We start from the raw sequence: 24,934 nt of genomic DNA, 5'->3' as shown, positions 1-24,934 counted from the left end.
TTTTAAAAATACTTTAATTCTTTAGAAAATACAGCGTTCAGTACAGTGTGCTCTGCTCCCTCCAGCTTCAACCCCTCCCACCGCCCGCTCCACTGAAGTCAAGGCAACGTCGGCACGTCCACCGCCACAGCTGGAAAGCAGAGGGCAGGTTTCACCGACCCCGTTTCCATCCTCCCGGTGAGGCGGGCGGCTCTCGAGCCCTTGCTGGTACCCAGCAGCAAGGTGCTCTCTCCCCAGACCCCTAGTGAAGCCCAGCTTGCAGTGCCAAGCTCGGCCCTTGGAGCCAATGGTGGCCCTTGGTGGCTGGGGACATCCCTGGGGGGCACACAGGGGCTGTCCCACTTCCCCACACCAGGATTTGGGGTAGCCCATGTGATTTTTAAGAGAGCTGGCAGCAAACCTGGCAGGTGACAGTAGGGGCTGGGGCATGTAGTGGGGGAGGCAGGGCTCAGGGTCCCCCCAGCTCCCATCCTAAACAAGGATGGGGCTGAGTCAGGGCTGTAACAGCTCCCTCTGAGGGGTAAAAACTTGGGGGGATTGGTCAAAAAGGGGATGCAAACATCACCCAAAGGCAGAATGAACTTTTTCCAGGGCCAGGCTGAGCTTAGGACTTGTGGAACCTTCCACCACCCCTGGCTGGCTCCCCGCAGGGTCAAACCCATGTCAGCAAAGCCCACCCTGCGGTGGGGGGTCCTGCCTGCAACCCTGAGGGGGTGCAGGATGATCACTCCAGGCCTGGTGCAGAGGGGCCATGCACACCAAGAGCAGGACAGGGGAGAAAAATCTGGGAGCTAGGGGAGCAGGGAAAGAAGCGTTTTCTCTTTTCGAACAGGAATCCCCAATGCCAGCCCCTTCCCTTTGCATAGAGCAGCTTGCAGGCAAGCATGTCCTTCAGTCACCCAGGGGACACCAAAAGCAGCGTCTGTGACCCTGGGGGGGGGGGGGGGGGGGACAGGAGCAAGGCTGGGCTCATTGCCCTGCTGCTCCCGTCCTCCGCCAGCAGCAGCCCCTGGGCTTGCACAAGGACATGGGGAAAAGAAACACCGACAGCCCTGACCCTCCCATCACTCTGCCCCCAAGTGCAACAAGCCATCCTGATGTTTAAAAAAGGAATGAAATAGGAGAGAAAAAAAAAAAGGGAAAAAAAAAAAAAGGCTGAGAGGGAGGGAAAGATCCCCAGGTCAGTGGAGAGGAAGCCGGCAAGTGCCGCGGGGATGCTGTCCGTTCACCGCCCGGTCCTGCGGCATCTAACTGTCCTCGCCGTTCTCTCCCGGCCCCTTGATCAGCCGCTTCTGTCCTCGCTTCCCCACGGGCCCCTTGGGCTTGGCGAAGGCCTGCTTAAAGGCATGCTGCTTGGGGTGCACCTCCTCGTAGAGGAACTCTGCCGTCAGCTCGGCTCCATCGTCAATCTCTATCTGCACCCAGGAGTGGCAAGTGGGGGTTAGCAGCTCCCTGGGGTCTTAACACCCACTTCTGGGGCACCCAACTCCCCCCCTGAGCCTACCAGTGGGGCTGAACCAAGGCTGCAGCACAGTCCCTTGCAGATGCTCAGCATGGGTCTCTGCTCCAGCAGCTCTGGGTGGGCTCACACTTACCTTCTTGGCTATCTCCAGGCAAAATTCCTGCTCCACAGTGTCCAGCAACCGGCTCTTGCAGCTGGAGTAGAGCATGCGCTCCTTGATGCTGCATTTGTACCCAGGCATGGAGTAGATAAAGACTGCGAGAAGAGAGCAGGGCTTGCAGTGCTGCCCAGGCTCATGGCCAGGGAGCACCAGGCAGCTGCATCCCACCCTGATCACGGCTTCTCCAGCCCCGAGACTCCCAGTTTACTCAGCGACAGAAGGTGAGCCATCCCACCCCTCCCCAAATCTCTCCTGGCACCCCTGTAACGCAATGCCACCGAACTACCCGCACCAATCCTCAGTGGCAGCACCCAGAGAGCCCTGCACCACACGTGGCAGGTTTTCCTGGCACCAAAGTGCTTTCCAGCACGCACAGTGGGAGGATGGCAAGTGGGAACCGACTCAAGGTCCCCTGCTGCACCGTCCCTATCCCTATCCCTGCTTGCTCCCCATGTGAGGGATGGTCCAGTGGGAGCAGGGACCAGCACAGGCTCTAACCAGCCATCCCCAGGGCTGAGCCACTCACCGACAGACTCCAGGTAGTCTCCCTCATGCGAGTGCTTGTACAGGAAGAAATGGTAGCGAGCCGAGTCCTGGGGGATCCTCTTGGGCAGGTCGGCGATCTCTGTGGGGCTCGTGTGCACCAGGTCAATGGTCTCCCGCTCCAGATCCAGCTTCTGATGGACAGAGGGGATGGGGGAGTGGGTGGGAGTGAAAGCCAGCAGCAAGAGGCAGGGGGAGCAGGGTGTGGAGGAGCCACGTGAGGGACCTACCAGCTGGATGTAGTTGATTTTCTTCTGCTTGAGCGCCTGGATGGCTTGCTGAGCATCCAGCTGCAGGGGGAAGGCCAGGCCCTGCAGGGTCTGATGCTTGCTCTCCACACTGATCTCTGTCTTCACCTGGGGATGGAGACCACCTCGAGAGTCAGGGCAGAGGGTGGCAAAGGGTGGGGAAGAGTGAGAAAGGAAAACCAGCTGATGCAGTGGCAAAAGGCTTCTCATCCAAGGAGCTGCCTGACACCTGGCTCGCAGGGACCAGAGCATTAAACCACTGAAAGTCAGCCAGGCTCAGAGCGGTGGCGCTTGTCACCATACCACTGCCCCAGGAGATCACCCTGACCCAGCCATGCACACCCCCCTCCACTTCACTCCCAGCAAAGACCACCTCAAAACCAGTGTTCCCCAGCAAGTCTCTGGCAGGGACACTGTGACAACGCTGGTGCCTATCTGTCTCTGATCATCTCCAACCGCAACCAGTGGTTGCTGGGGGAGCCCTGAAATCACAGCATGCACTTGCACGGGTCCCCACTGGTGGGGAGGTCAAGCCCCTCCTTGAGGGGTTTAACTGCAGCAGACAGGCATTCCCTCCGACCTTGAGCTGGGGAATTGGAGATCCACAGCTCTGAAAGATCCCGGCCGCTGTTTTCCCCACAACCCCTGCAAGGCAGAGGCTGCCGCCCATACCCCAAGCAAACCCCCAAGTCCAGGAGACTGAACCCCAGTTCAAAGAGGGAAGAGGAAGCGATTGAGGAGATGTGGCATCACCCCAGGTGCCTCCATCCAACTGCAACAGGGGGTCCCTGACGGGACTGGAGGCTGCTGTGAGCCAGCAGCTGAGAAGGGGGGCAGGACGCGGCAGGCGCGGCATACCTCCTCGGGGCCGGGGTACTCTACCAGCGATGGGCAGCAGCAACAGCCCCCCACCATCTGCCACAGAATACAGGGAGACGGCGTCACCCCGACAGCGGAGGAGCCCATCCCACCTCCAGACCCCTCCCAGGTAAACAGTCCAGCAATGCTAACCCGGGTGCTCGCTCAGCAGTGAGCATAGGTCCCTTTGGGATCAGTTTGGGGGACTGTGGATAAAGACAGGCCAACCTTTTTTTTTTTTTTTTTTCCTTCTTCTTTTCCCTCCCCCTGATAGAGAAAAGGAAGAAAAATCAAGGCATGCCAAGAGAAACGCAGGACTTCTGGCTCACATCTCAAAACCAGCTCAGCAGCACCAAAACAGATCTCGTTACGAGGCTGCCCTTCATTACAGCAGCCCTGTGTGGTACCCACACCCCAGAGAGATGATGGGCCTGGGTGCCCAGAGCAGAGCATGCACAAAAAGACCACCAGGAGAAGGAAAAACCGGGCATCAAGCGGGCAGAGCAGCCTACCATCTCGGTGCTCGAGTCCTGGGAACAGGAATCCTGCGAGCGTGGGGAGAGGAGATACACTGTCAACAGCACCCTGTGCAGGGACAGGGGGATCTCGTGTGAAACGAGAAGGGGTGGGGGACACACGGACACGCCAGGAGGATGGAGGTGTACCATCTCTCTGCTGGAAGCCAGGGAAGGCAGGTCCTGACGTTGTAAGCAGGGAGAGCAGCAAAAAAAAATGACATGGGAGACATCAGCGCTGGGGAGGAGCAGGAGGGAGAGCCCGTGCCCTGGCAGCCCTGCATCCAGCATCCCCACTGATGCCCTTGCACAGAGCCTGTTCTGGCCCCATCTCCTGCCAGCTCCCCAGCCAGGGTAGCCCCAACCCAAGGTCTGGGGGAGCTCCAGCAGTAGATTTTAGGCTATCCTCCCCCAAATATCATATAATAAAAGTTTGGGGAGGAAAAATGGCCAAGCTTCTACCCCTGCCAAGCATCCTGGAGGATGAACAGGGCGTGAAAGCACAGCTCTCAGGAAATAATTGCTCAAGGGTCATCTGGTGCCGGGTGGGAAGAGGTCCAGCTCAGCTCCAAGCTCTGCTGTCCTACCATTCCCCCAGGTGCCATGGCACCAGCCAGCGCCTGAGAGTAAGCACGCAGAGATTCAGAGGATGCATACACGCTTGCCTGGTCCTACCCTGTGGAGAGGTGCAGCGTGACATTTGCATCACCAACACCTCCAGATCCTCATCTTTCTCCTCCACAAAAGCAAGGAGCCTGGGAGGGTTATAGTGGGACTGGAGACACCTCAAGCTGTGACACAAAGCAGGCTGAAGTCCAAAAATCCCAAGAGGTGGAAAGTTGTCCTAGCAATATCAGCTTCCCCCATATACCTCTGTATTTTCCACTCCTCCTCTTTTCCAAAACCTGGTCGCTGAAACGCTCCCCAGGGCACAGCCCGGGTGTCGTGCATAGGATGGCTGAGCATGTGCTGCATCCTGTCACCCCGGCCTTGCCAGCGGGGTTATTTTATCTCCTTTCTTTTAGGTTAGGTGTTTTTTCCCAGCTCTTTCCTCATCACTGGCATGGTACTGACCTTGGCATTTCTCTGTCTTACAGTGACACCTTTGTGGGGGGCGGTTCGGGCGAAGCCTCTGTTCTACCCGCCCACCAACACTGTGGGACAGCTACAAATGACAACTCCTTACATGCCGCAATGGCACAGCCACCTTCGGTTCCTCTTCATTCTTGTGCCTCATCCCCCAGATCCAAAGCTCCCTTCCTCTCCCCCACAGCCCCATCGGTAATATGCCTGGCTCACCTCCATCCTTCTGAGCCTATGATGCTTCTAGAAAGACTTACCACTCATGGGTGTTAAGCTAGCTCAATGACAAATTCAAAGCCACTTCTTAGCCCACGGTCTGCTGAAAACTTCCAGCTCAGTAAAGCTGGAAGATGTGTTCCCAGCTATTTAAAAGAAATAATATATAAAGCAGATGGCAATTTTTTGTGAGCTCCCACCCAGCTATCAAGAAGGAGGAGAGCTCATGACATTGCTTCTGTCCGTGCAATCCTCAAACCACATGGGAAGCTTGACTCATGCAGCCTAAAACCTGCTTTACCAAAGGCTGGGCACCCTCCCGGGGGACCCTTCCCGTCTGGGTGTAAAAGGCCACTCTGCCAGCCCTGAAGCTGTTCCCATGCAGCCACTGCCTCCCTGCTCCTGCTGTGCTGCCGCCCTTCCCCTCCCACCCCTTCTCCACACTCCTTCCGTGGTCAAGGAGGATCCCAGGGAGCTTCTGCCAGCCCAGAAATACAGCCACCTTCGGGATGAAAACTGCAAACTTGTTCAGCACCTCAGAGGGTTGTGCTTCAACAGCACTATAGGGGATCGCTGCACCACCCACAGCAGCTCCAGGCAAGGGGCACAGCAAAGCACTTATGAGCCGATGGCTTTTAAAAAACAATGTCCCTTGTGTTGATTCCAAAATCCTAATGGATCGTTTGAAGCCAGGGGGACACGCTGGGTCCTGACCTGCTAGCAGGGGCACAGGCAGATACGCAGAAGCGCTGAGGTCAGGGCTTGCCCAGGGGCTGCTTCCCAGGTCACTGCCAGCCCTGACCGCTCACTCCCACACCCTGGACCAGCTCCCCCAAAAGAAACTGCAACATCCACGTGTGTGCAAGGACCCCACAAGCCTGCAGGCAACGTGCAGGGCTGGAGGCGTCACCGTACCCCGCAGGGTGCTGCTACAGGTTGAGAGCTGCTCCCACATAGCTCCTCCTGGTGAAAGCCCTCTGCTTTGCATGGCTCCAGAAACTTGCTCGAAGCTACATTTACCGTGGAGTCATGAGTTTCCCCACCCCAGGGAGGTAAGTATGGCACTGAGCACCCAAGTCATAGCTCCCACTCCTCCTGCTCCACACGCATGGCCGAACGGGCGCATGTCCTGCACCAATACGGAGACTCTTCAGCACACCCAGTGCTCGGCTGCTTCCTACCTTTAAATCCACAGGCAAAAATATATCCGTTTTCCTCATTTCCAAATGCCACCAACCACTCCCTGTGGCCTGGGCTGACACAGGGGACAGCACACCTTTGAAATCACCCCCAACCAAGCCAAACGGCAGCAGCACCCTCACCTGGGAGCTGCGCCTTGCCAAGGCGAGGGTGGGAAGCAGAACATGGTAGATCAACTGGAAAACAAGCACCACGAGCACCCCTTACCTGGGCCATGTGACCCTGCAAGACACAGCCAAACCCCCACCCAAAACTACTTAATCCTGCAGCAGTGGCCAGCCAAAGTGATGGCCAGATGCCCAAAGGTGCCAAACAAGCTGCAGAGCCACCATCAGCATCTCTCTTTTCCAAGCAAGGACATCACCTTGAACCCTCTAGCACAAATCCTGCACAGCCCCCTCCAGGCTGGGAGCTGGGATAACTAAGCTGAGACCTGCATGGTGGAGGCCACCCCCCGGTGGCATCTCCCAAAAGCTTCTCAGCTCCACCACCCCTAGACCTGCTTTGGCAGGCAAAAACCTCCTGCCTTGTCTTTGCCATTAATTAACACCACGAGGCTGATTGGCTTCCCATCTCCCAGGCTTGTCCTGATTCACCTGTGAGCCCCACAGCCCCAGCACAGGCAGGAGAGAGCGTGATGTTCCTCCAGAGAAGAAGGCTTTCCACTGCATCCAAGCAGAATCCCCCCACCCCAACAAAGTACTGCGTCCAGGTGGTCTTCCTACCCAGCAAGCCAGTCCCCTTCCCTGCCTCAGTGTTGGACCGCACCACAGAGGTTGGCACGAGTGCCATGAGATGCTGGTGGGATGATGGTGTTACAGCCTTGTCTGCCCCCAAGCCTACCCTGTACCACTGCGGTATCTTTTTCTAGCACACAAGCCCCCAAATTTAGGTTAAGATCTGTATTTCTTGGGACAGCATCCCTCAAATTTCTAGCCATAGAGGAAGAGTATGGGAGAGGACGCTGCTGCAGCCCACAGATAAGCCTGAATTCTTCCTGCCTCCACCACGACTTCAAACTCAGCTCTGGCTCCTGCCTCAACACCTAGAGATTAGAGATGGCTGCCTGCTTTCAGCCTCAAACCACCTTCTCAGCAAGCAAAACGGAGCCCCAAGCTCTTGTCCTATTAAGGGGAAAAACCATAATGGTCTGTAAATTCCTCTTTATGCCACCAATTTGACCGTGAGGATGCTCAGTCCACCTCAGCAGGGGCAGGAACAGGTTCAACTGCAGAGGTACAAGAGAGTGCGGTAAAAATGAGCCATCCCTTTTAGCTTGATGCTCGGATGGTTGCTCCCTGCATCCCACACCCCTGCACACCCTGAGGGTCTCAAGTGTCTTCTCCCTGGGCCGCTGGACACCCACCTCATTGATGCGGATCTGCTGGAGCTCCTGCTCGGCTGCTGTCAGCGGGGCCGGGGCGGAGCAGGAAGACACATGCTTTTGGTAGCCGCTCAGGGACACGTCCTCCTGCAGGCAGACGGACAGGGAACAGGGACAGGGAAGCATCAGGGGTGTTATTGCTGCAGGGCTGGATGCACTCCCAGGCTTGAGGCTGTGTTTGAGCAACCTGGTCAGTCTGGGCTCTCTCCTTACCAGGAGGATCAACTCCAAGCGGTACCCTTGGATGCCTCTCTGCAAATCCCACGCTTGATTTTAAACTGTGCCCATGCCTACTCAGACCACCCTGCCCCTCCCCGGCCACCCACGGCTACAGCGTGCGGCTCCTCTGGCTCATTAACAGCTGGTGAGCAAGCGAGGGGGAATGGCAGAGACCATGGCCTGGGAACAGCAGAGAGGGGCCCCGGAGCAGAGGGCAGCACTGAGGATGCTCCTTGGCTGCCATCAGCACCCAAAGTCCCAGCACAGAGCTACCGCCTGGCAGGCCCTGGCTGTGCAGCTCCTGTGAAACACCCATGAAGAGGAGGAGAAGCCTCCTGCCGAGGCAGCCGGCGAACCCTGGTGCTGGAGTGACACTGCCACCGCCTGGCGCTTCATTTCCCACTCGGTGTGGAAATCCAGATCTCCTCGGAGCCTTCCTCCTACCTCTTTCATGGTCTCCATCACTGACCGCAGCCATGTGGGCAGGAGAAAGTGGCAGCAGCCACCCAGCAGCCTAAAGCAGCACGAGGGACAAACCTCTGCGCTGTCCCCGCTGCCAAATGCCAGCATCCCACATCCCACCCGGGAGCCCAGGGTCGGCTGCCCAAGCTTAGGGTTGGTCCCAAAAGGCTGCCCAGGAACCACCACCCTACCTTCACTGTTCCAAACATCTCGTCCTTTATGTGCCCCCCACCAAACTCCTTCTTCACCGTCGCTCTGGTGGCAGCATACAGCATCTTCAGCCGGACCTGCACAAGGAGGGGGGTGGCAAGCGTGGTAAGAGGGGAGCACGGGGGGACCAGAGAGCCACACCTCCCCACAAAACTGCCCGATGCTCACGGCCACAATCCCACCACCGGCTCTGCTAAACCTCAGCCCTTGCTGGGAGCAACCACCTCGTTTCTAGCTCAGGCTGATTCCTAGCCACAGTATCTCCAGTAGGGAGCAGCCAGGAAAACCCATCAATGCTATTTCCAGGACTGCTGGTGCACGGCACAGCCCCGCCAAGCTCGGCACGCAATCTGCCATTTTTTTCTGTGCCTTGCTTATTCCTGAGCTCCAGCACATCATTTCTCGCCCACACCTGGGTAAGAGGGAGGCACAAATACTGGCGGAGTGACCTAAAAGCAGCTTTTGCCTTTCAGCACTTCTTTTGCATCGTTCTGCAAGATGTAGGGACAAGCTTTGGCAAGTGCTCCCAGCTCTTTTGCAATAAGACCCTCTGCAGTTTGTTGAGAGATATATATTATAAAGTATTGTAAATATACACACATGTATATGTATATGTACATGTACACACATACACATGTACACACATATTTAAATTCTATATGTTATATTAATGCCTACAAATACCTTAAGGACAAGTGTCAGGAGGACGGGGCCAGGCTCTTTTCAGTGCTGCCCAGCAGAAGGACAAGGGGCAACGGGCACAAGCTGCAACACAAGGAGCTCCTTCTGAACACGATGGAAGAACTTCTTTACTTTGAGGATGTCACAGACCGGCACAGGCTGCCCAGGGAGGCTGCGGGGTCTCCTCTTCTGGAGACATTCAAACCCCGCCTGGCCGTGACCCTGAGCAGCCGGCTCCTGGGGGAGCTGCTTTCGCAGGGCCTTGGGCTGGGTGGTCTCCAGAGGTCCCTGCCAGCCCGGACCAGTCTCCGATTATATTATTTTATGATAACTATATATATGTGTGTGAATATATATGTGTGTATATATAATAATATATGTTAGGTGTATCTCAACAAACTGCAGCAGGTCTTTTTTATATATGTGTGTTATAATATATAACAACAACAACATATAATTGTTATATATATGATGGTTTTATAGATATATATAACAAGTGCATATATTAACATGGCAGTAAATCTACATAGCATATAGATTATATAAAATATATAACAAATATCTAGGTGCATATGTGTGCACACACATATACAGGTATATGTGACAAGTGCATGCATTAACACGGCAGTAAATCCTGGGCCCACTGACAGCCCGTTATGGCGAGACACTCAACCCGCTGGCACGTCCCAGACCACACCGCTGACACCCTCCAGAGCAGCCTCCCACGCAGCCGGTGCCTCCGCGCCCGCTCTCCGGCACCATCTCCAAGCCCACGAGCCAGCCTGGCGGGTGCCAACGCCAGCCCGGCCGCACACGGCTCCCAGGGAGCCACCCTGCCGGGCCCTTTGCAGGGCTGGTTTCGGAGCCAGGCCCGGAGCCGGGCCAGCAGCCACCCCGCGTCAGCCCTTGGGTGGAACCGGGCCAGGCTGGACGCACGGCCAGGCGAGTCTGTGCCAGCGCCAGCTCTTCCCAGTGATGCTTTTGGCCAGAGCCATATTGGGGCATCTCCATCCTGGCTCCGTGGTCCATACCGCTCCTCCCTCTACATCCCAGTCCCTCCACATCCCCACGCAGTGCCACAAAGGGGACAGAGACACATTCCCAGGATATCTTACTGTGTCTTAAAAGATGCCCTCATCCCCAAAGCAGTCTCCGCTTCTTCTTCACCCAGGCATGGTGATGGAGGGTGTGAATGCTCCTCAGCCCCAGCGCAAAGTCAGCTGGGCCAGCACCTCCGTTACCCCCCACCTCCCCAGCACATCCATGCCCCCAGGCTGGGGTGTCACAGTCTGACTGTGCAGTGCTCACCGGGGAACTGTCAGGGGACCAGGAGATGAAGAGCCACTCGTAGCCCTGGGCGTTCTGGCTGTCCAGGCGGTACAGCACGTAGCAGGGCTGCTGCTCATCCAGCAAGGGCAGCACGAAGGCATCGTAGTCAGCATCCCAGCGCCGCAACAGCTCTTTGTGCGCTCCCAGCACAAGCTGTTCTGGAAGGAGAAGATGGAAAAGGTGGGTTTCATGAAGGCAAGGCTCACCTTGCGGGACCACATGGTGGCTTGTCTAAGGGCTCGCTACAGCTCCAGCACTGACAATGGTGCCATCCTGCAGAAAAACAAATGACAGTCTCAAGCCACATGCAGGGGTGTACACCCCCAGTGGTGACCCCTCAGGAGATGCCATCAGGGCTGTGGCTGCTGTGGAGAGGCTGGTCTTCTGCCAGCATCCCACTGCCTCCAGTCAACCATCTCCTCCCTGGTGACCACCCATAACGTCCTTCTGCTCCACTCCCTCCAGCCACCTAGTCCTCAGCTATGCCACCTTACAGGGGAACATGAGATCTCCTCCATCCCACCTGGACAAGCTCTAGGGGCACTGGAAACCTCACCAGGGACATGAGGAACCACCTAGACTTGGGGTGCTGAGGAAAATAAAGGTCCCACAGCAAAAGCCAGGATGATGAGCCAAAGCTGCTCTCATTGGATTCCCTGTAACCTCAGAGGGGTCCAAATCAGAGCTGATACTTGAAGCCTGTGTCCATGGGGAGTGGGGATGTCCCAGAGACCCCAGCCTGGGAAGGGACCATGCTGCCAGGAGAGCCCCAACCTCTGGAAGCAACCTACATATATCACACACGTGGTACCTCTCAGGTATCTGGAGGGTATTTTTTCCAGCTGCTGCGCAAGTGGTGGTGGGACTGGGAGCCCTGCAAGCCAGGCAGTGCTCAGCTGGGATTTAAACAGTGGTGCAAGCATCCTATGAAGAGGAACCCCCACAATGAGGGTCAAACCAAGCTTTGGGATGGCTGGATGGAAAAGCAAAGGCTCTGGAGACACTCAGCATAGGCTGCTGGAGAATGGCCTGTATTTTTATTCCATTTTTAGATGCAGAAAGGTCGGGGGGGTGGAAAGATGTTTGGATTCAGAACAAGACGTAGGAAAATCCAGAGGTGCCAAAACAAAGCTAACTGAGGCATTGGCCACTTGGCACTGGAGGGGGTGCTCAGCCTGGCACGCACCCTGCCTGGACCTCTGCCCACTGGGAGCCAGGGAGCCTCCTGGCTGGGGCACAGCCCTCTCCCTCCCAACCCATCCAGCTCAGCAGTTCTGAATCCCATGGCAGGAAAGCTTTTAAGGAAAACAGTTGAGGAATAAAGGGTCTGGGATGAATTACTCCCACTCCCCTCTTCCACCCAAGCAGGGCATTTGTCCACTGTCAGCAGTGCAGCCCTTCCCTGCCCAGTGCTGCCCCACCACAGCGTCTGCCATCACACACCGAACCCGTAATTATTTGCACGAGGGGCACATGCTACTGGTACAGTAACAAGGACAGCAGAGAAGAAGGTGCTGAAAATACTTCACCTTCAGCAAAGCTTCCCGTTTTGAGAAGGGCAAGTGCAAAAGCCTCAATGTACCCCTAAAATAAACATAAAGCCCTGCAAATGGATGTGTGCATCGCAAAAACCTGGGATCCTGAAGAGACTGCATGGAATTCTGCCTGGTCAGACCCACTGGCAGTTCATGGGTGTCTCTGTCTGCCAAGCATCCTGACACCTCACGCACACACCACCTCACGCACACACCACGAGGTTGGTGCTGAGTCACTCCAGGCTATTCCGGGCTGCCTCCCGATGGGCTCTTTGCAGTTCAGCTCAACCCGTTCAGGGCCAACTTTTCTTCCCCAGGAAGCATCAGGAAAGGGAAACGTGGAACAGCCACCCTTCAGCAAAGCATCACCATCAGCACCAGCTATATTTCAGGATCCTTTTCTGCAGGGCGCTGCTGCTGGAAAAAGTGCAGCTGGGAGCACTTCTGGCCCCTGAGGTGCCACCAGCTCTCAGCTGGCAGGCAGGCTGCCGTGCTCCAAAATGCCCGTACAAGGCAGCCCTGGCTGCAGCTCTGGGAGGTGCCGTGGGGGAACAGCACAGGAGCCGTGAGTCTGCAAACCTCAGCGCACAACATCACCTACCTGCGAAGAAACACACCCAACAGGGAAGTCTGCGAAGCCTACCATGTCCAGAAACCCTCTGACAGTGGCGAGTAGAGCAACATATAAAAACCTGTTGGACCACAAGCTGCCCTCCCACCAGGAAACCACTGCCCAGCCTTGGTGCGCAACCTGCTCCCCCCCACTCCTCCTCCATCCAACCGTGGCTTTTCCCAGTAGGCCACCAAAGGCAACACCAGCTCAGATAGCTCCCAAAGGGTTGCTCAGCCATAGCTGCTGTCCTGGGGATGCCCAGACACAGAGCATCTGCCGTAAGGCTCCTTGCACCATCTTCCTCTCCCTCCACCCACCGCTGCCTGCTCCAAAATGCCCCAAGACAAATGCCCCATAGGGCAGAAGGTCCTCTACAAGCCATCAAGCAGAGCTGGAGGCCCTGCTTCCGCATCCCCTGTGTGGGCAGGGCAGCTGGCATGTCCCCCCCAGCCAGCTCAGGATACATCCCTTCCAGGGTCAGCATGCTTGAGCCCGTCTGTCCAGCTGTGACATCTGCCTGGCCACTCATTACTGCCCAAAGGTCCTTCTCTGGTGGGCAGCAGCAGGCTGATGTTCCCTGTGTTACAGAAGAGTGGTAGCCCAGAGAGGCCAAGCACCTTGTCCCAAGTCACACGGGCACACAGACAGGAGGTGCCTGAGCCTGCTGGTGGGACCACCACCACCGTGCCCTCAGCAGACCAAGCCCTTTGGCACAGAGGTGCTCTCAGCTCTCCTCCTTCCATCTGCCTACCCACGGACGCCTCAGGCTCTGCCACATCTCAGAGGCCTCTGCAGGCACCCAAGCTCCTCCAGAGCCGCCTGCCCATGGCTACTCCAGGCGAGGGAAAAGGAGCTGGCAGGGTGGGAGAGCTGGACTGTGAAGCACAAGTCGTCAAGCAAGGTCGGTCCATGAAGCAGCTGCTGGCAATGACACATTGAACAGATAAATATATCCCATTCAGCCCGAGCGGAGATGGTGAGACACAGTTTCTATTGATGGTAAAAGATCTCCCTTGCTGGCATCACCAGCCACAACCCAAAGCCAGTGGCATGAGCCCTAGCACCATGCTTAGGGGCATCGCGACTCATCCTAACACAAACCCAACTGGCATTTTTTAAAAGTAAAAGGAGCTGAGAGAGCAAAATCATTACCAAAAGATGCTCCAAAGAAACAACACAGATGTCACATCTCAAGACAGGGACCTGGCTGAGGACAAAGCCAACACCGCTGAACCTTGCTGTGGCACTGCTGATGTGTCGCACACATTTCAAGTCATGCTGCTCTTCCAAACAGGGCTTTGCAGCCCCTCCAAAGGCCAGCATGGGCTCCTTATGACCATGGGTTTCTTATGACCATGTCCACCATGGAGTTTGCAGCATGGTCCTGGTGGCCTACTCAAGGGAGGTGGTGACAGCCGGTTGGACATTCCCGCTGCCATGAGGAAACAAGTCATTCATATGCAATTGTATGAGGCTGAGGTGATGGGAAACCTACACCACAGAGGCTCCTTGCTGGGACATTCAATCAGTGTTTTGCTCTGCTTGCTTGTTTGCTAGATGAAGAGGCCACCCAAAAGCACCTTTCCATGGGACAACAATGGGCAGGTTGGTGCCAGCCTGCAAATCGGGCTAGAGGCAGCCCCATGCACAGGAGCTGGGACGGGCTGGGTTTCAGAGCACAGCATGCCAGTCGGCGCCCTGTGCCAAGCCTCGTGCCAAGGAACACATTGATGCCCTGAGCATCTCCTTGCCTGGCATGGAATGCCACGTCCAAGGAAGAAGATGCTGCGCATCACCCCCAGCCGCAGTCCCATGGCACCCACAGCAGCTCTTGCAGGGCTCCCATAATATAATTCAACACAGCAGCAGCAAAAGCCCCTCAGAACCCAGCACCTATCCTGGACACCGGTGTCAGTCTGCCAGCAAAGCTGCTGCTCTGCCCCGTGGCTCACCAGCACACCTAAATTTTGGGCTTGTATTTCAGATCCAGGCTGCCCCGTGCCAGGGAGCCCCAGCTGCGTTTTCCTTGGGGTTTCCTAAAACACGAGCTGGCACCACAGTGACAAAGAGGAAAGGAGGAGAGGCAAAACAGAGAACCAACATGGTGTAAATCAAAGCATTTAAAAAAGGGACTTACCATCCTCGATAATGACCTTGATGAGCCGAACTGAACCGTTTCGGGCTTTGGCAAAGAAGTCCCTTAATTCCGTGGTGGCTGAAAGAACCAGAAACATTGTGATCAGATTTAGCAGACAAAGCAGGCGCTGGGCTGCTTAGTGACCAGCCAGGGAGGTGAGCAACTTGGCAGGATAGAAATTTAAAAATTAAAAAAACCCCAACAAACTAAAATCTCTGGTGCCAAAAAAATTATAATAAAAATAATAATACAAAACCCGAACAACTGGGAGCAAAGTGCTGCGTCTCCCCAAGGCGCCAGAGTTAAATAGCAGCTGGGAGCACATGTGATCCAGTGAACTTGATACTTGGCCTGGGTGAACATAATCACCCAAATTTAGATGATGGCTTGGCCGGCGCGGGCAGGGAGAGCTCAAGTGACAAGTTTATTCGCTTTACAGAGCGGCAGGGTTTGCACACAGGGGGTGGCTGGAAGATGTCCCAACACACTGTGACATCCTGGGCTCGTGACGCACGGTGGGGATGCTGCTCCCGGGCCGGCTGGGGATCAGCTCAACTCCAGACTGCGAGCACTGGTTTGGCGTTGAGTCCCTGGAGAAAGGAAAGGCAACAGCCCCAGGGTTTTGCTCCAGAGCCAGCAGCGCTTTGGTTGCAGAAGGGTTTTGGGGAGCCACCTTCCTCCTCAGCCCCCTCCCTGAGCACCAGGCACCAGCAACGGGTCTTCGACATCCTACCAGGAGGCAACAGCAGGCAGCGGGTGTTGGAAGGACAGCCCACAGCCAGGGTTAGAGGCTTAAGCTGCCCACCCTGAAAGCATCACCGACGGAGAGCTCCCTGTCCCATCCAGGACGTGCTACATGGAAGGCAATGCCCAAGAGATGTGGCTTGGAGGGGCCGAGTCCCCCAACAAGGAGCATCTCCCAGCCCAGGCAGAGCCCAGCATCTCCCAGCCTGGCTTCTCCTGAAAGCTCCTTCAATTACACGCCTGAGCTCCTCCCTGGATGCAGCCACACAGCCAGTGGGGTCCTGTGAGTTCAAAGCCGCAGACAGCTCTGCACTTATTAGAAATACTAAAGAAACCAGCATTGCAAAAATTAGGAATCTAGGCAGACACCCCTTAACCCACGCCAGGAGCCATGCTCGGAGTCACCACCGGCAGCCGCTCGCTCCCGGCGCTTTGCTGCACCACTGCCCATTACTGATACTGGGCTGGAGCAGCCCACAGCGGGAAGAGCCTGGCTTTTGTCCCTGGAGCCTGAAAGCAGCCACAGTCAAAGGAGCTTTGCAAAGAAAGCCATCCCTAGGTCAGCCGGAAAGGTGCGGTGGCTGGCCAGGCCATCCCTGCCAGTAAGGGATCCATCCTGCCTCAGTCCCACCAGCAGCGGGTACCACCCTTCGGCACAGCCCCAAGCATCACCACGGGAGGAGCCTTGACATTACATATCACCTGCCCAAGGGACATGGGGGGCCACCAACTCTGTCACACACTGGTGCCCTCTGTCCCCTGGAGGCAGACCTGGGGCTGGAGAACTGCCTGCAGCACCCCCAGACCCATGGGAGGAAGAGTAGGCATGGATTTGTCCCCACACACAAATGCTGATGATGATGCAGGCAGACAGGTGAGCAGGGATGTGCTGGGGAACCCCCCAGGGAACTCCTACCTGTCCCCCCCAAGTGATATATCTGAGATGCATCTGCCCCACCAGCCCAAAGCCTGCCCTGACCAGAGGTCCAGATGGCTTCTCCTCCCACAGGGAAAAGAGGCACACGTGAGAAGGAGCTCCCAGGCCAGTACCCTGCACACGGCAGTGCTCCCGTACAAACACAGAGATGCCACCGCAGCAGGTCCCCATGGGAACCGGCACACAGACACCCCAGCAAAGGCACATCAGTCCTTAACAGCATCTTAGGGGACACACAGAAGATTTGTTGGAGTAACCCCACCACGAGCAAACCATCCTTCTCTCTGTCCAACAGCATCAGGACACGCGGCTCTCCCAGTTCCCAGAGCAGATGTTCACCCGCTCCCACCATTCCCAACCCAAGGATGTCACGATATTTTTAGCCCCCTTCACTGTTGAGAGTGGCTGTTTCCTTCTGGCAGCATCTGTGGTTGTTGCAAACACAGGAGGTGGAAGAGGAGGGGGGGGGGAAAAAAAAAAAAAAAAAAAAAAAGACATTTATACACCCAGGAAACCTCGTGCAGGAGACAAATTTCCTAATAAGCATTAAGCTTCACCAATTCCTATTACACTGCCAAAATAGGAGAGAACAACATCAGTGTTGGATGTCTCTATAGCATCAGCTTCAGGGAAGAGAGAGGAAAGCTCTGCAGCGCTAACCAGCTTGCAAATCCCTCCCGCCTGACCCCATCCTTCCCAGAGCCTAAAGGCCCACAGGGGTCTGGAAAATCAGGAGTCTGAGCAAATGCAACTCTCCAGCCCCCCTGGAAATGCTAGGAGTGCACAGAAGTATTGGATCAACAGCTGGGATGGTTGACAGCTGAGTGATTTACAAGCGATGGCAAGGCACTGGGACCTGTGTAGGTACAGAGGGGGTTTAAGGGGATGGGGAAAAGCACAGATGCTGCTCAAGAAGCTGAGTGTACGATGGGAAATACCACAAGGTCTGCTAAGGAGGGAGATGCTTTCCAGAGGAGACAGCGGCAATGGTTAGAAAAAAAAACCAAACAACAACTCAGAGTGGGCTTCCAAGCTTTAATTCTGCTGAACTGATTAGGAAAAAAAAATAATGTGATTTTCATTTAAATAAATCACCAGGGTGGGTGTCTTCAACATCCCCTTCTGTCTCCCACGACACAGAGCCAAGAGCCAGTAAGGAGGGAGAGGGATAAGCTAGCCAAGGTTTTCAGTACGAGCTCAGCAACTGTTTCATTATGGCACGATTATGACTTAATTGGTACAGCAGACTTGACGAGATGGCTCACGTGCCTGAAATATTAACATAAAAGCCCACAGCAGGCTCTGGAAGAAAGGCAGGGAGGAGACCTCACCCTGGAGATGGAGGTGAGTGGTGCCTCTGCCCCGAGGCACCTCTGCCGGGAAGTCTCCAGGATCCAAGTCAAGAGCTGAAAGATCCACATGTGGGGAAACCATAAAAAACAGGGAAAGGGAGGAGCACCAGGCCAGAGGACCGGAGGCGGACCTGCACGTCCAGCTCACCCCCTAGACATAGGTTCCTGGAAAATCCTGGAACAAATAATCCAGAAACAAACCTGGAACAAATAATTCAGAAACAAACCCAAGCTGGGCTACAGCCAGCGGGGATCTAATGAGATGGAGTTGCATGAGATCAAGCTAGCTTCCTCCGCAGCAGAGCCACACACCTGCAGGCTTCAGGGGTCTCCCCTCAGCTTCCTAAGTGTCTCCAAGTGTCAGAAGCCAGCTTGGGAAACACGGTGGTGGTGAACCTCTACAGCACGGGCACGAAACTGCATGGATAACTCACTCTGGGAGGTATCAGAGGTTGAATTGAGCAAGGTCTCCTGGGCACCTGTGGTGGATCCAGGTTTAGTTCACATTTCCATCAACACTTCTGGCAACTGCAATAGTGCTTCACGCAGCTGTAAGGTGGGAAGCTAGAGGAGATGCAAGCGCGCGCTGGAGAAGAATTCACTGTTCTCTCAGGAGACTGGAGAAATGGGCTGGGAAAAAAAGAAAGTGGAGGAAACTCAATAGGAAGCAAAGTACCGTAACTAGGAGAAGGAGCAGCTATGCCAACACAGGGCAGGGTCCAGCAGCTCCACGGAAGAGAGGTGGGTCGCAAGCCAAGTTCAGGTTAATCGCTTCATGTTGTTGCAGGAAAAGTCATTTGGGAAGGCACAAACAAGGGCATGACCACATTATTAGCGCTCACAAGGCGGCAGGCACAGCACGAACATCACGTCCAGGCTCAGAATCATGCAAGGAGCAAGGCACAGGATGGATGGCACCTATGCCAGAAGGCACGGCATGCAGAAGCAGCTGCAGGAACTGGGGCTGGTTGGCCCAGAGGAGAGAAGAAAAAAGATGAACAATTTGTACTGGTTTTCCAGCCAGAAACATTAGGCCCCACCTCAGCATTTGGGAATTCTTGCAATGAGCGTGACCAGACCCCAGGAAGGACACCGTGCCTCCATCCCTGCCCTGAAAACCTCCAGAAACCCTCCCAGGATGCTGCTGCTCTGAGACAGGGTGAGCTTGGTGGCATCCTGAGAAACCTTCTGGCCTTTCTACAAGGCAGCCCTGCCATCAGCCCCTGGCAGACATGGCAGGCCCAAGCACCCATGCCTCCTCAGTCACCCTCCCATAACAGCCCAAAAAACGCCTCCAGCCACTGAGTCGTGCAACATCCCCCCACCTATTTGTAGACTGCAGACCTGTCCCTGTTCACGCACCACCTGCATTTACAGCCTGCTAAGAGCGTGCCCCAGGTCCCCTCGCACCACACAACCTCCCTGCCCAGTGGTACCTGCCACCCATTTGGGATGTGGGGCTGAGCAGAGCCGGCTGCCAGCACCAGGGCACCCGGGCTGAGCAGCTCATAGCACGGCAGGGCGGGGATAGTTTGGCCAGCAGTGGCCTTCAGGTGGCCCTGACCATGTCGGCAGCCTGCCAGAGAAGGGGAGTGTGTGGAGGGAAGGCACCATGGTGCCTCCTCTCAGCAGCACCAAGCAGGCACCGACCAAAGCCTGAAGACCCCACGCCTCGGGGACCACCAGGGCAGCCAGACCCTTGAACATGCTGAACGGACGTGCTGTTTGCAGCCAGAGCAGGCAGCTGCCCCGCCACAGGATGCAGCCCTTCGGATCAGTCCCTGGGAGATGCAGTGCCGGGCTTGAAGCACCACGCTTGCTTCAAAACACTGCGAGGTGGAGCAGCAGCATGGTGCTTGTGGGTACCACCCCGCTATAAAGGCCGTTCCCAAAGCTGAGCCTTTTTTTGAGGTTTACAGCCCCAATTAGCTTATCTGAGCAGGGCCAGGCTGTATCGAGGCCGGAGGGAGACAGAGGCACCAAGCAGTGATGACAGCTGTAGCCACAGCAACGGGCCGGTCTCTCCCTGGGGAAGCCAGGGCACCAGTGCAGCCACCTGTGCAACCCCCGGGAAAGCACCAGGAGGATGGGGATGGAGGCAACAGCCACACCGCCTCCCCAGCGCCTTTCCCTGTTCCATCCTCTTGCTCACTTGTTGCGGGAGCAACAGGTTTTTGCTTCTTCGGCCCTTGCCAATCCCCCCATCCTGATGACAGAGCCCAGCTCCCAGATCAATAATACATGCTCCCTGAAACAGATGCCTCTCTCAATACGTCGAGTCACCTTGCCGTCCTGATGGGAAACCCGAGCCTCTGGCCATCAATCTTTCATTCCCTGGACATAATCTTCAAGTCGATGTGACTCCAGGTGGCTCCTACCCTTTCACCGTCCGGTGCACAGCATGCCTGGAATGCTACAGGGAAACTCAGCCAAAAATCCAGCCCCAAACATGGGCAAAGTTTGTCCAGGCTCCAGGGATGCTTGGCCAGACAGCGGTCAAGATGCTGATGGATAAAACACAGTTACACCTGCACCACTCACACTTTCCCTGAACAGGCAGCTCTGCCCAGCTCCTGCTGTGGTATCCAGGAAAGGGCACAAATGCAACAGGCACAAAATAGCTGTTGCTGATGCTAAAATTCCTCCTTTTCAGTCTATCCCAGTGTAACTCCGTCATGCAGCACCTGCTTATCCCACTTGCTGCAGAAAGCTTTTCCACTGACAGATGTGGCTGGCCAGTTTAGGCACTAAGAGGATTTTACTTCTCACCATGGAAAAAAAATGTGTCTTTGCAAGGAATCTTTTCTTTGGGAAAAAGCTACACATGTCAGAAAAAAATAGAAAGAAGGGGGCAGCGGGGAGAAGGGCAAGAGAGGACCCAAGCAAAGCTTTTCTACCTGTTTTCCACGGGTCTGAGCCACGTCCTGTAGGATTTCACGTGGATGACTACTGGTCCATATTGCTAATCCTGCCCAGAGGCTTTCAGCCACCTACCTGGTGCTTGAAGAAGCTGTTTGCTTCTCAACACCAGATTTTCCACATGCATGCCCAGGACCTGTCTTGTCTCCACTTTGCCACCATGGATCAGTTATTTGGCTCTTCCCTTGCTCCAGGGTAGGCAGCGCCCACCTTGCAGGCAGCATCAGTCGGATCCAGCCAGCGACACAGCACCCTGGAGCAAAGTGGTGGTACCAGCATGCATGGTCCTGCCTCACCTGCAGAAGCTGATGGTTGCTGTTCCTTTTCTCTGCCCAGTAAAGCCACCACTGGGAGCACTTGTTTGGGCATCAGCAGGGACAGCGTTCCCGAGACAGACCCTGGCAGCAATCTCATTGCATTTACAGCCTCTCGACGGAGGCTTTCCAAGGGATTTCCTCTACACCACCACTTTAGGTGCTTAACTTCAAGGGGGCTGGTATCCCAGGGCCTTTGGTCTTCTACCCATGCTGCCACTCTGGTCATCGTGATGCGCCACCCACTAGGTACTGGCCGTCACCACAAGTGAACATCAACTACCACGTTGGGTGCTGGCCCCAGAAAAGAGCTCAGAAGCAGGGACTGGCTCCTCAAACCCATCCTTGCAGCAGCCTGGTGCCCTCTGTCCCCAGTGGACATCAGGGGCCATGGACCAGCCAGCCCTTCTCCCTCTGCTGATGGCATGGCATGACACGTCCCCAGTTAGGGGCTTTCCCCCAGCATCCTAGCTACAAAGCTGCCCCAAATTCAGGTGGCCAGGCACCTCCGGAGCCAGCGCTGCCCCCCAGGACAGAAGGAGAGAGGCTGAGGTGGGTGGGCAGAGAAACTCCTTCTTCTCCAGCTTGCTTCTTGCTGAAGAGCCAGGAAGCTGGCTGCCTTCAAATGAGACCTTTGCAGACCCAGCAGCTCCCAGGTCCCTTCTTTCTGTTCCTTTTTTCCCCCATCTGACAGCATTCCTGTTTATGTGCATCACAGTTACGCTTCTCCTGAAGCAAATGTCCATTCCTACCAGATTCTTTCCCAATGCAAGATCCAGACCTGGGGCAAAGTGGAGGCTCAGCTGTGGACAGGAGCTAATGTCCTTCCCCATCCCCACACCTTGCCACCTTCCCAGAAAAAGCAAGCACCAAACTCTATTTTGTTGGTTGAAAAAACCAACATGCATTTGATTTCTTTACTCTCTAGATGAAAAAAAAAAATAATCCCCTTTAAAAGACTTTTTCTCCCTACCCAGAAGTCAGGAAAGAGATCCCAGTAACAACTGAGAGCAGATGACCTACCAGCATCAAAGCCTTGGTTCAGCATCACCTTCCTAAGGTTTTAAACTCAAACAGTGACTTTGTCCCCATCTAATGCTGCTCAGGGCAGAACAGGGACCGCAAAAATATTCATTGAATCCTCCTGGCTGTATTTAAAAAGCAGTTTTCCAGCCCCCAAAACCCTACATCGACCCTTGGTAGCTTCCAACTGCCTCCCCAGCCCAGCAGTCTCCATGGCAGCCTGGTTTTCTTGCCGGCACCTTCAAAGGAGCTGCCATGGATACCTACAACAAAATAATAATTAGCCTCTTGCCTCTGTGTGATTAAAGCCCTGATTAAACACCCTGAACCTGCAGCTGCTCACTGCCATTGCTCCCCCTGCCCGGGGACCACCTGCCTCTCCCCAAAAGCTAGGATGACTCTGTAGCATCACCACAGGAGGCTGCTCGGGGGCCTCCCCGTCACCACGTCACCCCGCTCCCACACTGATCTAGCACAGCGCCAACCAAAACCTCTCACCAGCCTGCCCACAACATCCCCTAAGCCAGCCAGCGGGTCCGATCATAATTCCCCCAGGAGCAAATGCCTTCCTGCAAATGAGGGAGAAATGGGAACGCAAAGACACAAAGCAATGCGCGCACACAAAAATAACACGGCCCCAGAAACCAGGAAGATGCAGAAAATTCCTCCTCCTCGGCAAACAGCAGACCTCAGCGTCTCAGCAGAGGGGATGGCAACAGTAGTGGGATTGCTGCTCTTCACCCGATACTGAACCTGCTCTCCAAAGGAACGCAATCACTGCGCCAGGGCAGGGAGGACTGAAATACCCCAAAACACCCCCCCAGGGGGGTTCTCAAAGCCCGGAGCGCCCCAGTGCAGCATCGCAAGGGTTGGAGGGGCAGATCTGCATTCAAAGAGGAACCAGCTGCTTCCTGGAAGAGGGCTGGTGAAGCAGGGGATGGAGGAGAGGACCCAGAGAGCTCAGCCACCCAAAGATGTCCAAGACGCTGTGAGAGCAAGACCAACACAAGTTATTTTTCATAACCACAGGGAGGTTTTTACACCACCGGGGATCCACTGCCTGGGTCTACCCCCACCCTGCGCCAGCTGAAGCTCCTCAGGGGAAGTCTGAGTCCCTTCCCCTTTCCAGCGGAGTGCCGACGACAGGGCACTTTACGTCTTACGGGCAACGACAGCTTGCAGCAACCCCCAGCACGGGTCCCAGCAGTTTGCCCAGCGGTGGGCAACCAAGGTCGGCGAAGGTCGGTGCTCTCAGAAAGCAGCTCATGGGCTTGTCCAAGCCCGCATGTCCCCCGACAGCTGCAGGGGTGCCAGGGCACATGGCACGGCACAGGACGGGCACGGCAGCCAGCAACAGGCAGCAGCCTCTGGGGCGCAGGAACACAGCGGGCCCTGCCTCCCCCAGATCCCACGGGAGAGCCCTGTGGAGCGCGCTGGCACGCCCAGAGCTCGGGCGCACGCTGGGGTCCATCCTGCTGATTTATTATTTTTTTTTAACGATGGTTATTTTTCTACAGTAGAGGGAACATTCACTCGAGCCTGAACTTCAAGGTCTCAGCTTAAACCAGAAGCAACGGACTTGAACCCAGACGCCGCCAGCTACCAGCCCTCCCAGGGAAAGCAGGAGAAACCTCCAGGCACCGCCACTAACCACTTCCCAACTGCAGCTCCCCCAGGAGCACCTGGAGGGGAAGGATGCTCTCACCCACGCCACCACGGATGCTCCTGCCGCAAAGGAACACAAGATTTCAAAAGCAGCCGCAGATTCAACACCCTCGCACGCAGGTGCCGGCCCCGAGGAGGGGGCTGCGAGGCTGGCATCCCGGCTGCCCCCCCCCGGGGCACCCAGCAGCCCTGGGTCTGCACCCGCCTGGCGCCGACCAGGGTTTCAGGGGCGGCTGCTCTGGCATCCCTGCTGGCATCTTGATTCAGTTACATCAATTATGCAGCACCTCTACTCCTGATTAATATCGTTAATTGAGCTGGCAGGGAAATACCGGGAGGACGCAGAGTCATGGACCCACAAATGCAAAAAAAGAGTCCTCTGAGGGTGCTGGACAGGTCCTGGAGGGAGCGAGCGGGGAAAGCGGGGGCTGCCCCCCGGTTACAACGGCAACGGCCGGGCGGGAACTGCTGCGGGCTCCCCGCAGCCCGCCGGGGCCGAGCAGCACCGCGGGGGCGGGGGGAGCACGGCCGGGCCGGGGGGGCCATGGCAAAGCCCCTCGGGCGAGTTAAGGTGCTGCCGCAGCAGCAGCGTCCCTCCGAGCGGTGCCACGGCGGGTTGCTGAGCATCCGCACAAAGGATGCGGGAGAGCCCCCACCCGCAGCACCCGGCACCCTCCCGCGCGCACCCAACCGCTCAGCCCGGCTCGGCGCCCCCCTCCCGCCGGGTGCTGGGGAAAACCTGCCGGCTCCTTCGGGAAGCTTCATCCTATCGCCCCCATCGCCGCTGCCGCGGCGGGGCCGGGATGCCCAGGGCGCTGCCTCCCTGGGCGGGCGCGGCGCGGGGGTCCGACCCCACCGACACGGCGGCGGGGGCCGCGGGAAGCGGCGGGAGCGGAACGGCGGCGGGGCGGGCACCGCTTACCGTGGATGCCGGTCTGGTGAGTCATGGCTCCGCTCGGCTCCTCTCCGCTCCGCTCCGCTCCGCCGCGTCCCGGGCAGGAAACGGCTCCGCAGGCAGCGCCGCCGCTTCCGGAGCCCGCAGCGCCGCGCGCCGCCCCGGGGAGGAGCCGCCCCCGCCCCCGCCCCCGCCCCCACCCCCATCCCCATCCCCGGGAGGAGCCGCCG

At 56.4% G+C, this 24,934-nt stretch overlaps 1 protein-coding gene across 2 annotated transcripts; it reads right to left on the bottom strand.

Moving 5' to 3' along the window:
- On the bottom strand, positions 1-24,873 carry TWF2 (twinfilin actin binding protein 2). Of its 2 annotated transcripts, XM_055805920.1 has the most exons (11): positions 24,732-24,873; positions 14,856-14,933; positions 10,550-10,728; positions 8,542-8,637; positions 7,652-7,756; positions 6,493-6,507; positions 3,784-3,969; positions 2,396-2,521; positions 2,149-2,299; positions 1,596-1,717; positions 1-1,415 (listed from the first exon to the last, which is right to left on the bottom strand). In XM_055805920.1, exons 1-11 carry the CDS (start codon positions 24,754-24,756, stop codon positions 1,248-1,250), a joined length of 1,251 nt encoding a protein of 416 aa, XP_055661895.1. In that variant the 5' UTR covers positions 24,757-24,873; the 3' UTR covers positions 1-1,247. The 2 variants fall into 2 exon arrangements, with proteins under 2 accessions (XP_055661895.1, XP_055661894.1); XM_055805919.1 differs by lacking the exons at positions 3,784-3,969; positions 6,493-6,507.
- Between the last annotated feature and the right edge of the window lie 61 nt (positions 24,874-24,934).

This window comes from Falco peregrinus, chromosome 5 (genome assembly GCF_023634155.1).
Source record: "Falco peregrinus isolate bFalPer1 chromosome 5, bFalPer1.pri, whole genome shotgun sequence".
In the NCBI taxonomy this organism is placed as follows: domain Eukaryota; kingdom Metazoa; phylum Chordata; class Aves; order Falconiformes; family Falconidae; genus Falco; species Falco peregrinus.
This window is presented reverse-complemented; position numbering and strand designations above follow the sequence as displayed.

Bases quoted from the DNA above. Each gene is read 5' to 3' on its own strand.
- TWF2 (XM_055805920.1), bottom strand. From the start codon at position 24,756: ATGACTCACCAGACCGGCATCCACG. The intron at 2,300-2,395 runs GTAGGTCCCTCA...TCTGTCCATCAG, and splicing joins AAATCAACTACATCCAGCTG to AAGCTGGATCTGGAGCGGGA. The intron at 1,416-1,595 runs GTAAGTGTGAGC...TCCTGGGTGCAG, and splicing joins GCCTGGAGATAGCCAAGAAG to ATAGAGATTGACGATGGAGC.